Source organism: Malaclemys terrapin, chromosome 6, assembly GCF_027887155.1.
Source record: "Malaclemys terrapin pileata isolate rMalTer1 chromosome 6, rMalTer1.hap1, whole genome shotgun sequence".
Lineage (NCBI taxonomy): Eukaryota > Metazoa > Chordata > Testudines > Emydidae > Malaclemys > Malaclemys terrapin.
This window is the reverse complement of record NC_071510.1, coordinates 70,047,976-70,064,529: the sequence shown is the minus strand read 5'-3', so window position 1 is coordinate 70,064,529 and position 16,554 is coordinate 70,047,976. Positions and strand designations below refer to the sequence as shown.

Here is a 16,554-nt window from a genome sequence, read left to right as displayed (position 1 = left end):
TTTCTAGCTGCTTGAACAGTTTAGCATAGTTGGCAACAGTTCTTGCAGGTTTGTTCCCAAATTCATGGTCTGTATATTTTATTCATGGTCTACAATTTTATTTTCTTCCATTATTAGGAAGTCAACTAATGTGTGGTTGCACATGTGCACCAAAGCAAATTCAGTGGCAAAAAACTATATTAATGCAGTGTTAAGGTTGTTTGGAGGAATGTCATTCCCCAGCAGAACATTCAATTGACCAAAACATGTAATTTACGAAAACCAGGAAATGCAGAGTTAAGGTTGCCCATGTTTTAGACCCCAAATTCGGATCACTATTGTGCCCCAGAAGGCCTACCAAATTTCATAGAAATTCGAGTAACCATTTGGATTTTAGAGTACTTACAAGAATCAAGTTTAAAGCATGTAAAATGGCAGAAATGGAAAACTCCTAGACATTTTTTCTGTATCGGAACATGTACAGTATAAAATATGTACATTTTCTTAAATACCGTTCTCAGTTTGGGTCCCTGAAAGATTTAATTGATGCCATGCCTAACTTGGGCAAAACTCAACAGATTGAGGCCATTTCAACCCATATCACATGTATAGTTTGATATAAAGCTCTAGGAAGAAAAAATTCACCTAGACATTTCCTTAAATGGCTGTTTGGGGGAAGTTTATATCTCCACATCCCCTGGCCTACCAGACTCCAAATTTGAGTTATTAACCCTACCCTGCACCCTCCCGAGGCGTACCAAATTTTAAAGAAATCTAAGCATGTTGATTTTAGGGGACTTAGAAAGGCCCACCATTAAATATATATAATAATGCAACCTTAACTATCGTGGCACTCCCATGCCACTATAATGATAGAAGCTTATCTACATATTGATTTGTAGGACTTATGAAAATATAGGGTACAAAGAATTGAAAGAATTCATTTATTTCAACAAGAAATGTGTAGTCAATAATTTGACTGTGTTTTGGTGTATTCTGCAATAATACAACCCTTAGGAATTTCAGCAGTTGGAGTAAGGACGCTGTCAATTTCAGTGCGAGATTTCAAGTTACTGAGGGCTTCTCTACATGGCATTGGCAAAGCGCACTAGAGGGATGTGACTCATAAAGTGTTCTAGCAGCCCTATGTAGACTTGTAGGACTATTTTAATGCAAAATAGGTACCTTTTAGAACATGACACCAGGAGCTATGCATAGCAGCTACAGAACTTTGTAGATCACATTTGTCTGGCACACATTGCTGAGCTATGTAGACAAGCACTTATTTTAATGATGCGTTCAAGTGTTTTGTTTTTTTTTGTGACAAAATAGCATTTAATCAACTCCCCAGTTGTCCTAACGCTTACCTGCACAAAAATCTCCACTGACATTGGTTTTGTTGTCAAAAATCTTACATCTGCATGGAAGATTTGGGTATCTCTTTATCAACTTTTGTGTAATGAAAAAAGCATGTTCTTTGTTGATTATCTATCACAAACACAAATTTCTGAATGTTTGAAAACTGAGGAGATTTATATGGGTGGTCTGTCCATGCACTAAATAATAGTGTTCTAGGGCATAAATGCCTGACCCCGCTTAAAGGGGATGTGGCTAATCAGGTTATTTGAATTTTTCCCAAGATGGGTACAATATGCTGTTAACCTGATGTATCTGATTGCAAGCCAGTTGCATAATTTTTTTCAAATGGTAGTCAGAAAAAGTATTTCTATAATTGTTAGGACAGAAATTAAGTCTTTTATATTGTTTCACTTAAGAAAGAAATTCAGTGCTTTCACTTAGGCACTAATTTTACAAAGCTGTCTATTTTTGAAGTGATGATGGGTTACAAAAATATTTTGGGGTGTTTTTGATATAATTCAGAGAAACTTTTTTCCCAGCAAGAATCTAATTCTAACTTCTAGAGGGAGTACAGAACAAGCTCTTTCAAGGACTTTTAGCCCAAAAAGACAATTAAAAGCTATTCCAGCAAAAGGAAGCAGTGTTCAATCCAGTTAATTCCCTGGCACTAAAGAGTGATTTCTTTAGGTGTCAAGAAAAGATCTCCAGCCAGGAATATAATACCAAAGTGTAAGAGAGAAAGAGAGATCACAAAATTGTCTTTTGGACAAAAGGTAATATATTCGATTTATAGATGTAATGCAAAAAGCTAAGGATTATACCCAATTCTAGAAGAGATTGCAGATTACCTGCACTCTAAATGGTAAAAATGCATTGTAATCTTAGCTTTGTAGGACCTACAGCTTTCTGGTAGGATCTGAAGTAACTTCTTATCAGAAAATTGATAAGAAAGACAAAAAAGGAGAAAATATCACACTATTTTGGAGAGGAAGAGACTTTTTAAAGTTAAATTGAGAATTTTAACAGAGGGATAATATTGTTAAGATTGTAGAGAGCCTGAACAATTTACATATTTTTAACAATGATCCTTTACAGTGTAGAAGCCTCATTATCATCCTGACTGGATTATGGTTGTAAAATTGCAATGAAGCTACTTATGTGGGCAGGTGCTGCTTCTGGATACTCAGGTAGCAGTGTTTGACAGGCTGATGTTTTATCATTTATATATGAATAGTAAAGAAAGTTGTATCTTCCAATTTTGGGTATGGACCTTGCTTTGGTTATCTCTGTTTTGGTTGGATCAGTTAGTATTCTCAGTATGGGCTACAGGTACAAACTCTCTAGTTAGTGTTAAAATTGGTGCCATTTTCTGATCTGTCACTTGACAAGAACATTACACCTCTCCTTGTAATTATTATAATTTAATTTTTTGCACACTCAAGAAATATGCTAGAAATCTCTCACAAATGAGTAAAATACTGCCACTGTCCTAGAGAGCATAATCCTGACACGATAAAGTGAGGGTCATAAATAGGTTGAGGGGAAAGGCAATAAAATCATGCTGTTCTTTGATTGCATTGCTATTTTTTCTTATCTATTGCTTTCTACCCACTCTATGTTGTAGGCAAACTTCTCTCTGCAACCTGCACTTGTTGCTAGTGGATTTGTGGGGTAATTTTAAAGTGTTGGTTTTAATCTGAAACTCTGATTTGTCATCTTTCTACGTGGAACGTCATGGCTTCTATTCCCATGCAGTACTTTGTTAGCTGCAGTCATTTGAGGCACTTGAGCTAACAGCCTCTTGGTGTAATCAGATGGAAGGAAGTGCTTTCTTAGTAAGGATTTGTGGGCTACGGAACTCACGTCTCACCTTGGTTTGCCAGACGGACAGTTTGGTGACCATCAAAACATGCTGCAAGGCTCTCCTGTTCCCCAGGCTCTTCCTGGAGGAGAGGAAAGGAGGTTGTGATGTACACTGCGAAGGTGGCCATACTGATAGCCAGGAAAGTTTTCTTTGTTGGAGCACTGTATTTAAGATTCATTAGACATATTTTGGTAAAATTAGCATTTCAATGTACATAGTCCACCTGGAGCTTGAGAGAGCTGCAGATGGCAAAATAAAAATATAATAAATTATATATTCTTTTCTCTATGTTTTTAGGGACTGTGATGAAGGAATATGCACAGACAAGTCCAACATTTTATATGCTTGGGCAAGAAATGCTCCTCCCACCAGACTACCCAAAGGTATGGTGCTTTTCATTTTATGGAATTCCCTCTTTGGACAGGGGGGATAGGGGAGGAGGAGGAGGAGTAGCTCCCTGCCTCCCGCCGCAATCTCTTTTTCCGTCTTTCATTTAGTGGTTTCAGTTGGTTAAAAGTGTACATACTTCAATCTCATTAATTGTGGTAATGAATATTACTTACTTTATAGGAACTAATGAACATATGTGGTTTTCTTATTCCATGTAACATTATGGATTATAAATCAAGACTAAAGGAGAATAATATAATAAATAGCTCTTGCACAACACTTTTCATGCATAGGTCTCCGAGTGCTTTTCAACTAAGTGAAAGTTTCACTATCTCCATTTCACAGATAGGGAAACTGGGGTGAGAGAAAGTGACTTGCACAGTGGCCCAGAGCAAGTCAGTGATGGAGCTGGGGATAAAACCTGACTTCTAGTTCAGTGCCCTCTCCACTAGAATGCACTGCATCCCACTACAATTAGGGGGGAGGGGAAGGGTGGGCTGTTTCTCTTTTGTCTTAAAAACAAAAAAAAAAGCATAAATACAGAGTTAGAGATCCTTCAACTCTTAAGTGTGAGTTGTGAGATTTTTATATGGGCGTATCCAGTGGCAGAATGGGTCCACCAGAAGTAGCCTGGCTTCCACTTGCATCTTTTGCCTTCCTCTGGGAGCAACGCTTGTATAAGGTGGAAATTATGAACTCGTTCTTTTCATGTCCCCAGCTTGTGTTATTTATTGTCCAACCCCTTTGCCTTACTAGACACCTTGGAGGAGTTGGAAGGTCCTCTGTATTCTTCCTTATTGTTCTGTGTGTGCTGGTTTGGGCAGGTGGTAGAAGGAGGACTGTTAGGAATGTATACATGCTATCACTGAGGTCTGTACAAGCACCACCTCTGAACGGGGTACCTTTCAGTTAGCTTGTAATTGCAAAATTTTAAATCTTTATTGTTTAAATAAGCTGTGGGCTGGGGAGTTACTGGAGAGTTGTGTGCATGCTCAAGAATTTAGGTTATTTTTAATATGATGATTGAAACATGTAAAGTTTTAGGATTTATATAAGCATCCTAACTTCTGTGTGCCTAACCAAATCTGTTGAGGTCCCCACAAAACCCTGTGATTCCCTGTCCCCAACCCCACCTCCCCTAGTGGGTGTCCTGGACCTGCAATTCTGGGACATTGCCTGGCATATGTAGGTAATTGATGGATGGGCTTTCCCTCACCAGCTTCTTCAGGATGATTTTCACCTTTTCTCTTTCTAGGAGCTGGGACCTCTGGGGCTTCTCTCTTTCCTTATTGTATCTCTTCTGGAAGGCATCTAGTCTTCTCTGTCTGCCTTTCTTCTGGGAGTGGGGAAGATTCTGGGATTCCTCCACCTTGTTTCCCCTTCTCCTGATTCCTGCCAAAGTGCTTGCCAGCTGGCCCTATTGCCTCTGAGTGCTAAGATGAGAATCTGGGCAGAGGTATAGAAAAGGACTGGACAGACAGTGTTTTGCTCTGTGGCTATTATCCTTCTGTGCCAATCTCAGAGGCCCAACAGAGGGGACGGAGCAGGGAAAAGGGGAAGGGATGCACTGGTAGCCACAGACCTCCTTGCTCCTCACCACAGCTATAGGAGGCCAACCTTACTTTGTAGAACTCAACTAGCATCCGAGGACTGGGAACTTTCCAGGACAGGTATCTGAAAACTCAAGGCAATCACAGCTGTAATGAGATGGTTGACAGGCATGCCGTTGTGACAAATGCATGGTGGTGTTCTTTTCTCTTTGATTTGCCTTTCCCGTGTTTTAGGTGCACTACTACACATATTTAAAATCACAGATGTCAAAAAATGTATGAAATGTAAAGAAAGGAGAACATCATCACAGCAACAACAACAAAATCCCACAAGAAATCTATATCGCTTCTGCCATAACCTCTCTTACGGATTCAATCACATTTTCCCTCCAATTGTGCCATCCCTTCTCCTCTGTGCCCCTCACCTTTGAGGAAAAGATTGGGAGAATAGATGCATTTTTAATGTTGTCTAAGGATCATCAAAAATCCTCTCTGGATTAAGTGGAGAAGGTTGAGGAAGATTTTGATATTCTTTCCCAATTTAAAAAGAATTTAACTTGGGAAAAGAAAAATTTGGAAGCAGAGCTTGGTGGTTGACAAAAGTTGTACAAGAAGTTGGGAGCCTTTAAAATGCCAGTTCTATCCCCTTACAAGACACACCACTGCGTATGTAGATAATGGATCCTGTTTGTAATTCAAAGTGCATTTCAGACAAGCTCCAAAAAGAGAGAGAAACTATCTGATTAGAGGTTGTATAGAGGCTTCCATCTAAATATATTTTTCTTTCAATTTTGTCTTGTATTTTGTGTCTGGAAACTTACAGATCTGTAAGGGCTTTCTGTACACAATTTGTTTCACAGCTTGATGTTCTGAAACAATTGGAGAGCACATATATGCCTTTATTTTTATATGACATTGTCCTTTGGATGAATCCCATCAGATTTTCAGTGGGCTACTCTCAGTGTAATACTCCGTTGCATTATTCCAGGACAGCCTTTGGAGTGTACTGGAAATATTTTACAATCTATGGAAGGTGTAGCTTTAGTCTGAGGATATCTTTATTTTATTGCAATCCCTTAAACGGAGTCACTTTTCCCCTTTATCCTCTAGCTCCATTTCCCATTGCTATGAACAGTATAGAATACCACAAACTACCTTTTCTAGAAATCTCCTTGTATATTAACACTGGCCTACAATTTTTGAGAAGTCGTTTGCTTCAGAGATAAAATGTGCTATTTATTATGTATTTTGATGTGCTGAATTCAAATATGACAATTAAAACAACTGATTGGCTACTGTTTAAGATATTTAAGTTTTTACATGTTATGTCTATGTATATTGTGTAGATAGTAGAGTTTTAATCATAAATTGTAAACCTAGGTCTTTTCATGTGTTTATGGTTGCTTTACATGATAATATTTCACCTGTCCTGTTTATGTAACACTTTAAAAATCAGCAAAAGGGTTATATAAATAAAATTTATTATGAAACAAAAGGCAAAAAACTATTATGTACATAGTTTAGTCCTATTCAGTGTCTACTCGGCGCTTCTTGGTTTGTCTCTTGTATTCATTAAATGGAGCATCTCTTGTCACTGTCCAGCAATAGTCTGCAAGCATTGATGGGCTCCATTTGCCCTGATAGCGTTTCTCCATTGTTGCAATGTCCTGGTGAAATCGCTCGCCGTGCTCGTCGCTCACTGCTCCGCAGTTTGGTGGAAAAAAATCTAGATGAGAGTGCAAAAAATGTATCTTTAGTGAATGTAGCAACCAAGGCTTTTGTATGCCTTGAGGTTTTCCACCAACAATCTGTAGTTGTCTGTCTTGTTGTTTGTGGTGACGACGGAGGAAAGGAAACAGAACACCAGGTCTGTGGTAGCTAGAGAGCTTTAAAAGCCTCAAGCAAAAAGCCTTCCAGGAAAACTTTTCCTGGGGTTTTTATTTCTCTCCTTGCTTTGTTTACAACTCTTCTTAGTGGTTACATTCCTGCGCATAGAAAAGCCAGGCAGTATACATGCACATAAGATAACGAACCCATCTCTTGAGCGCGTGAACACCAGCTGCGAGGGTACAATCAAATCAGCCAAATAAGTTTCCCAAACACAAACGCTGGATTGAAGGTCACTCTTGCCTCGTTGCCATGGGAGCAGTTTGCCGCGCCCGTGGGCTGGCGATTCGGGAGCTATGCATTCCTACAGTTGTTTCCGAGAAAATTTATTGCCACTAACTGGAAGGCTTTCCATGCCGTCTTTTCCTTGCCACGCAGTGCATGGTCAAATGCATCATCTCGAAGAAGTTCATGAATCTGAGGACCAGCAAAGACACCTTCTTTTATCTTAGCTTCACTTAACCTTGGAAATTTTCCACGGAGGTACTTGAAAGCTGCTTGTGTTTTGTCAATGGCCTTGACAAAGTTCTTCATCAGACCCAGCTTGATGTGTAAGGGTGGTAACAAAATCTTCCTTGATTCAACAAGTGGTGGTTGCTGAACACTTTTCCTCCTAGGCTCCAATGACTGTCGGAGTGGCCAATCTTTCTTGATGTAGTGGGAATCTCTTGCACGACTATCCCATTCGCAGAGAAAACAGCAGTACCTTGTGTATCCAGTCTGCAGACCAAGCAAGAGAGCAACAACCTTCAAATGGCCACAAAGCTGCCACTGATGTTGGTCTTAGTTTATGCACCTCAAAAGTTGTTTCATGTTGTCATAGGTTTCCTTCATATGGACTGCATGACCAACTGGAATTGATGGCAAAACATTGCCATTATGCAGTAAAACAGCTTTAAGACTCGTCTTCGATGAATCAATGAACAGTCTCCACTCATCTGGATCGTGAATGATGTTGAGGGCTGCCATCACACCATCAGTGTTGTTGCAGGCTACAAGATCACCTTCCATGAAGAAGAATGGGACAAGATCCTTTTGACGGTCACGGAACATGGAAACCCTAACATCACCTGCCAGGAGATTCCACTGCTGTAGTCTGGAGCCCAACAGCTCTGCCTTACTCTTGGGTAGTTCCAAATCCCTGACAAGGTCCTTCAGTTCACCTTGTGTTATGAGGTGTGGTTCAGAGGAGGAGGATGGGAGAAAACGTGGGTCCTGTGACATTGATGGTTCAGGAACAGAAGTTTCATCCTCTTCCTGTTCCTCATCTGACTCAAGTGAGAATGATTCTGGTGCATCAGGAACCGGCAGTCCTTCTCTGTGGGGTACTGGGCGTATAGCTGATGGAATGTTTGGATAATGTACAGTCCACTTTTTCTTCTTTGACACACCTTTTCCCAACTGGAGGCACCATGCAGAAGTAACAATTGCTGGTATGATCTGTTGGCTCTCTCCAAATCATTAGCACTGCAAAAGGCATAGATTTCCTTTCCCTGTTCAACCACTGGCAAAGATTTGTTGCACAAGTGTTGCAACATACGTGTGTGGCCCACCTCTTGTCCTGATCTCCAATTTTGCAGACAAAATAAAGGTGATAGGCTTTCTTAACCATAGTGGTTATACTGCGCTTTTGTGATGCAAAAGTCACTTCACCACAAACATAGCAGAAGTTAGCTGCAATGTTCACACAAGTATGAGGCATCTCTGCTCACTTTGGCTAAACAGAAACGTGTCCCTTTGCAAAATCAAACACTGACAAATAAGAGAGCACGACACTATATGATTTCTAGAGCTGATATAGGGCCATTTGTTCAGCAGAGTGATATAAGCTTCATTATGATTGCATCATCCATGACTTCTAGGAATAACATGATGCAATTCATATAATGTATGACGCAATACCAGCTTCAGATTGCATCATTCATTGTTTTGCCTAAAAAGCAAGTACTGTCCAAACCCAGTCATAGATTTATTCATAGATCCAGTCAAAGATGTATTTTAGTCATTTCTGGTTTAAATTGAGATCCCTTCCCTTTATAACTCACTTATCCTCCGCCATTCCCAAGTCAAGGGTCGTATATACTGACCCAAGAGCATATCTTGAAAACTAGAGCCAATCAACAATCTTAAGCATCATTTTCGTTCTCAATGACCCAGAATTAGTAAAGTTTGACTACATTTATTTCAGAAGCATTTTGGCTGTAGAGCAGTGTAATCAGCAGGGACATTAATTGACCTCTGAGCATATTCACTTGTAGCTACAGTTCACCAAAGCTGTACAATCCAGGGAGCCAAGGTGCTAAAGTACGTGCCAGACCCCAGCTGGCAATTTGTTGCTGTCTCTAAACTACTCAAAACTGCAGATGTTTAAATGAGTTACCAGTCTTCCTTTCTTTCCTTATTTTTTTCTTATTGATACTATGATTGTGCATAGAGATTCTGCAACCCTCTTCACAGAGAAGCTTTGCCACTGGCACTTATTAATCTAGTGGGATTCACAGGCTGAATAGGCAGAGATTGCTTTCTCTGCTTCTCGCCAAGTATTTTCATTGTTGGGCAGGTGTGGAAAGATCCTTATCAATGATGCTGGTGCTCTGTAATTTGTATTCATTCTTTCAAGTTCCTCTGTAATATCTGTTGATAATTTGTCACCCCATTGTTATTCTACTTGGAAGCCTGCACATTTTGACAACTTTCATGAAAATAATGATTTTTGCAGTGTTGAACATTTTGGGGTGGAAAATTAAGTTTGTGTATTTCTAATTTTAGTGTTTTTTGCATAAATTCATAGCAATTTACATCTTGTTAAACTTAAATTAACTGTTAAAATGGGAAATGAAAAATAAGCATTCATTATATTAGAATCCTTTGTGGCTAATAAAGAACATGAGCGTCATCTTGTTTTATAATCCTACCTAATATGCATTGGAATGAAGGAATTATTTGCCTAAATCAGTCATCACTCTTCATTGATGACTGTGACTCAGACTGATGAGTATCAGAAGTTTATGTTCAGTGCCACTTCAGCAATATTTTATTTATGTATTTATTTAGTAGTTTCTATGACCAGTAGTTTTTTCACTGACATCTTAAAATGAAACTTCCCTCCTCCTCCACTGCCAGTATAAATATTCAGTCTTGGACTTTTAGACAGTGTTACCAGTGACGAACTATTTAAAATGTACCTTATTTATTGTTTCCATAACCCTAACTCGTCTTCTTTATTTTAAGGTGTTGGATTCAAAGTTGGAGGAGAAACAGGTAGCAAATATTTTGTGCTCCAAGTACATTATGGGGATGTCAGTGCATTCAGAGGTATGTGTTTTGGAAATTGTGGTCTGTAAATCTGATTTCAAATATTCCTTTCTGAAAAATTTTAGATTGCACACACACACAAAAAAAAGCATCTGTTACCTACTGAAATAATTTCCATTGGCGCTGCCACTAGTGGGGATAGAAGCACCTAAAAAGTTAACTTAAAAATATAAGCTTGACTTAAACTTTTACAAAGATGTATGGAAAGGAGATAGACAAGGTTATATTTTAGTAAAATTCAAAGAAAGCAACAAAAGGCAACTATGCTCATCTTCACATTGACTCTGTAAGCAGAGACAGACTCCTTCTCAGAGCAACTTAACATCTTTTTTCATCTGAGAGTTATTTCACATCTTTCTTTCAAGTTTATATTTTAGTGTAAAATACTTTAAAATAGAATAGCATATTAGAATAGATTTTGTATTAATCATGATTTTTCAGTTATGTTAATGAGTGCTATAAATCAGTGCAAAATAGCTATGCCTATATCTGGTTTGAATCTTGGTTAAGGAGAGAGAGACTTTAATCAATCAATCAGCATTCAAAGAAGCATGAAAATAACATGAGTATTTTGAGAGTAAGAAAATATAAACATTGCTCTTTGGTTTGTTTTTGTTAATGCTTGTGGATAGACCCTACAGACAGAATATAAGTATTTTTGCTCTAGTATATCTATCCAATAGAACATCTAAAATATACACCAGTACTATTAGCATCTGTGAAAGACTGGGAGGACTATAAATTTATATTCATTACACGTTTTTTGTGAATTTCTATAACATGAGGGGCAAATATCCACCTTGTAAGCCTCATGTTTTCTGCGCATTTTTCTGAATTAGGAGTTTTGTTCTCTAGTCACCAATCAAAAATCCAGATGGTGGCTTACCTGTTTACTGTAACCTAAAGGAACAGACTGCATTTGATACACTTTCATCTAAACACACCACAAAAATCCAATTTATGTGAGGCATGAGTACAATCAGCTATTCAAATATTAATCCTTTTCAAAACTGGGGCTAATATGGCTCTTCTAAATTAGGTTGTACACCTGTGATCAAATACAGTAACAAGTTTGGATCTGAAAAGTAATTTGTTAATAAAAGCTTTGAGGCAGGATCACTGACTTTTGTTTCAGAGTAACAGCCGTGTTAGTCTGTATCCGCAAAAAGAAGAACAGGAGTACTTTTGGCACCTTAGAGACTAACAAATTTATTAGAGCATAAGCTTTCGTGGACTACAGCCCACTTCTTCGGATGCTTTTAAATTTAAATTTATGGAGATATCCCATCTCCTAGAACTGGAAGGGACCTTGAAAGGTCATCCAGTCCAGCCCCCTGCCTTCACTAGCAGGACCAAGTACTGATTTTGCCCCAGATCACCAAGTGGCCCCCTCAAGGATTGAACTCACAACCCTGGGTTTAGCAGGCCAATGCTCAAACCACTGAGCTATCCCTCCCCCCAAACTTTTTGTTTGTTTGTTTGTTTTATAAAATGCTGTAGAAAACAATTCTGCACAAGCAGGGAGATGTACTCGGTGATTGACTAAGTTCCTGCTATTTCTACTTGTTTTTATTGTTAAAAGTTTTTAAATGTTTGTGATATGAGGGAATATAAGGCTGTAAAGCCTCATAATAATTGGCCCAAAAAAGTCTGCACAAATGAAGAGTGCAGTAACTGTTTTAATTGAATGTGGCCAGTAGAAGGGTATATTGCACAACTCTGGCTGCTCCTATCTCTGCTCAGAAGGAATCTGTTTTTACATCTGACAATACAGGTGAGCAAGTGCAAACCCTTGGGAATCGTCACTTGCCAAAAGAACTTATAATTAAAATTACAACCCTCCGAAGAAAATATATTAGGAGAGAGCCTGCCCTTTGTTATTGCTTGGGGAAGTTGAGAGTTCCTTTTCAGTATTAAGTACAAGTCACATGTGGGATTTTTTTTATAAGATTTCTAATAATAAACCATGTGTATGTGGGTTTTTTAAAATGGAAAACAATGAACACCTGAAGTTATTTGCCTGCTACATGAGAATTTACAATTTCTTAAAACTGATTTTTGTTCCTGTTCTGTTCTTTGTCACATGTGGTGACTGCTTTAACTTACACAACCTATCTTTTCAAGTTTCCAAAGTAAGGTAGTAGACAGGGTTTGGGGGAAGATTACCAGTATTTCTGTTAATCTCAATAGTCTACTTTTTGTCAATAATTGATGGGAATTGGATACTACTGAAGTTGTTAGGAGAGAGATTAAAATAAGTATGACGAAATACCATCTGGTTTTACTTCAGTACTTGTTGTATTGTGTGCTCCATCCTTTTATTTTTAACATGCAAAAATATTTCATTTTTCTTCTGTGAGCAAAAAAGGCTTCTAATTTAGCTTGCTTGTGATAATCTCAGTTTGAGTAGGGAAAAATGTAATGTGATATAATTCTCTCTAAACCTTGATTACTCTCTTCAAGCAGATTTAATTTTGTGAACAGCTTTAGAAATATTTTTAACACTTCAGAAATTATCCAAAAGAAACTTGTCTTATCTGTGCCAAGACTTTAACTGGTAAGAGAGAGATTTCCAGTTTTAAGACTATAATAGTTGCACTTTTTTTTACAAAGTAGAGCACACATAATGTGTCATAATTCAGAATGAAGGATGAAATCTATTCATTTAATTCATGTTATCTGGCACTTTCTCAGCAATATAAATAACAGTAACAGTCCACAGATTCAGTAGCAGTCTTCAGAGTTCAGTGTACTGTGATATAAGACATTACAGATATACTTTTTTTACTGGATATATAAGCATAAAATATTTGGCTGTAGATCTAGTAATGAATTATGCATATTGTAATTATTCAACTGTGTTCCATTTGCACTTTCATTGTTTTCTCCCATAGTACCTGTATGTACCTGTAGTGTAATTTTTCAACTGTTTGTAAAAGGGATATTTTCTTAATTTAATTTAACCAGTTAATAAGCAAATTATGCTATTTTTCTCAGCTACAACCCAAATGATAATGCTGCCATATTTAGTTAAACATTACTGTTTTGTGATCAGAGACCAAAGTTAAAGACTACTACATGTGGTCCAAAACACTCGTGTGTTAAAAAATAAAGCCTATCTGCGAAAAGAATAAACTTTGCTATATAGAGTGAGATCTGTAAAAACAGTCACATTTAGAAAAAGGTTATCAAATTAAATGGGGGGTTCCATTTTTTTGTTTTATTACTATTTATACTCCTAAACAAAAAACTACATTAAGGTGGAGTTATGGTTGTGGAAGTACTTATGATTAAATTAAGGGTGACAAGCATTACAAACCCAGGACTTTCAAAATTAAGGTTCAGTGTAAATGAAATCAGAATACTTTAAGGTATAGAAATGCACAATTAAGGAACTCAAACAACTTTAACTCTGCCCTGTAGGTCTGTGCAATGCTATAACCAAGCTATTATGATTAATCCGTTTCAGTGTGAATGGATCCAGATCAGATTAAACTGATTTCTAAAAATACATTGGGGGGGCGGAGATTCCCTCTTTCCCCCCTTTCTCATACCATCACTACAGTGCAGAGTTAATGTTATTTGACTGCCTGTAATGCGTGTGCCTTAATCCTGCCCTGCATATACAAGGTTGTAGTCCTTGCCACCAAAGAGTCTAAAACAGTTAAGAATAACAAAGGCCGAGGAAAAGAAATACAACTTGCAAGTGAAGTGATCGAGCTGACTACTTAATGCACATTTTTTGGGATGGGTAATCGACTAAAAGAGGAGAAGCGGTTTATAGTGTATAGGAAGCGAGGGAACAGAAAAAGAATGGGGAGACGGGAAGCAGTCATGGAAAAGGGAACACTGGCACCTGGATCTGTACTTCCCGTTCTGCTTTGGTTGCTAGGGAAACTGAAATGTTTTGACCCAACAGGCCCACTGGGAGGGTGAAAGCCATAGGGTTGGGAGCTGCAATGGGGCCAGTGTTGCAGAGCATGAGGTCCCTAGGCTTGGTGGGAGAAGCCAGGCAAGATACAATTAGGACCTATTTTATCTTCCTTTTAGGGTTCTTAAATCCACACTATGTAGCTCTGAACTTTGGATGTACCAAGTTACCCTGTGTTGTTAAACTTGATCATTTAAAAAACTGCTTATTTCCTAATAGTGATTCTTTAAACTTGTTTTATCCACATAAAATATTTTGGATCTGATATTTTTCTTTGTTTTACATTGTAATTAACTTACTGCATTGTTTGAAAAACCTAATATCTTTAAGTACAATTGATGAAGACTTTGGGGGCAGATTTTCAAATGCACAAATGACAGACCCCCAACTGCCATTTGTGCCTTTGAAAAAATCTCCCCTTTCATAAGTTAAGTCTAGAACCTCTGCACCCACCATCGGGTTTCAGAAGGAAGAGAACATGTGGAGGGCACAGGAGCTAAAATGCTTCTCCCACCCCTTCCTCAACAAAATAAGTGTTGTCATGTATTTCAGTCAGGTGGACACACCTATATAGATTTATAGGTTTTTAACGCCAGAAGGAACCATTGTGATCATCTAATCTGACATCCTATATAACACAGAGCATAGAACTTCCCTATTTTAATTCCTGCTGCACATAGTTGTGCTTGAGCCAGAGCACACTTCTAGAAAAACATCCAATCTTGATTTTAAAATTTCCAGCAATGGAGAATCCATCACAGCCCTTGGTAAACTGTTTCAATGGTTAATTATCCTCTCTGTAAAAAATTGTGCTTTATTTCTAGTTTGAATTTATCTATCTCTAACTTCCACCCCTAGTTTCTTGTTATACCTTTCTCTGCTAGATTGAAGGGTCCTCTATTATCATATTTCTGTTCCCTGTGTAGGTACTTAAAGACTGATCAAGTCACTTCTTAACTTTCTCTGTGTTACGCTAAATAGATTGAATTCTTAAGAGTCTATAACTATAAGGCATGGTTTCCAATCATTTAATCATTCTTGTAGCACTTCTCTGAACCATCTCCAGTTTTTCAACGTCCTTTTTGAAGAGTGGACACCAGTACTGGACAGAGTATTCCAATAGCAGATGCTCCTGTGTCAAATACAGAAGTACTATAACCTCCCAATTGCTATTTGAAATTACCCTGTTTATACTTCCAAGGATTGCATTAGCCCCTTTGGCCACAGCATTGCACTGGGAGCTCATGTTCAGATGGTTATCCACCATGATCCCCATGTCTCTTTCATAGTCACTGCTTCCCAGGATAGAGCTACCCATTCTGTAATTATGGCCTGCATTGTTCCTAGATATATGACCTTACATTTAGCCATGAAACACACATTGTTTGCTTGTGCTCAGCTTACCAAGCAATCCAGTTCGCTCTGTATCAGTGACCTGCCCTCTTCCTTATTTACCACTCTCCCAATTTTTGTGTCATCTGTAATGCTACATCAGTGAAAACTTTGATTTCTTTCACTGTCATTAATAAAAATGTTAGTCTAAAGTCAAGAACCCATCTCTGCGAAACTGCACTAGAAACGTAGCCACTTGACAATGTAGTTTTCTACATTATGGCAGCTATCATTTAATCATATAATGTTTGCCATTTTGATTTTCTGTTGTTCTTGTTTATTAATCAAGATGTCATGCAGTACCAAGTCAAATCCCTTACCGAACTCAAAGGTAATAGTATTGATGTAATATACTTAATCAACCACATTTGTAATCTTATGAAAAATAGATAGCAAGTTAGTTTGAAAATATCTAATTTCCATTATCCCATGTTGATTGGCATTAATTGTATTACCCTTCATTAATTCTTTATGAATCAAGTCCCATCTCAGTCATTCCATTATTTTGCCTCAGATTGACGTTGACAGGCTGGTAGTTATGTGGGTTTATTCTTTTTAAATATAGACACAGCCTTTGCTTTCTTCTAGTCCTCTGAAACTTCCCAGTGTTTCAAGACTTATTGAAAATCAACATCAATGGTCCAGAGAACTTCTCAATCAATTGTTTCAGAATTCTCAGATGTAAATTACCTAGATCTGCTGATTTAAGATGTAACTTTAGTTGTTGCTTTTTAACATCATCTGTATTTACTGTTGGAGTGGAAAACATTTCATCATTATGACTACATCATATGCTTTTTGACCCCAGATATTTCAGTTCTGTATTTATTGAACACTTCCACCTTTTTTTGCATTATTATTGACAATTCTACCATTTTTATATAGTG

At 37.9% G+C, this 16,554-nt stretch overlaps 1 protein-coding gene across 7 annotated transcripts in view; it reads left to right on the top strand.

Annotated features, from left to right (window-relative positions):
• PAM (peptidylglycine alpha-amidating monooxygenase) overlaps positions 1–16,554 on the top strand; it is a 233,852-nt gene that overhangs the window by 129,740 nt on the left and 87,558 nt on the right. For all 7 annotated transcript variants that reach the window (XM_054032538.1, XM_054032536.1, XM_054032535.1 and 4 more), the window contains exons 6-7: positions 3,500–3,585; positions 10,261–10,344. In XM_054032538.1, the coding sequence (XP_053888513.1) occupies positions 3,500–3,585; positions 10,261–10,344 (170 nt within the window). The remainder of the gene's footprint in view (positions 1–3,499; positions 3,586–10,260; positions 10,345–16,554) is intronic.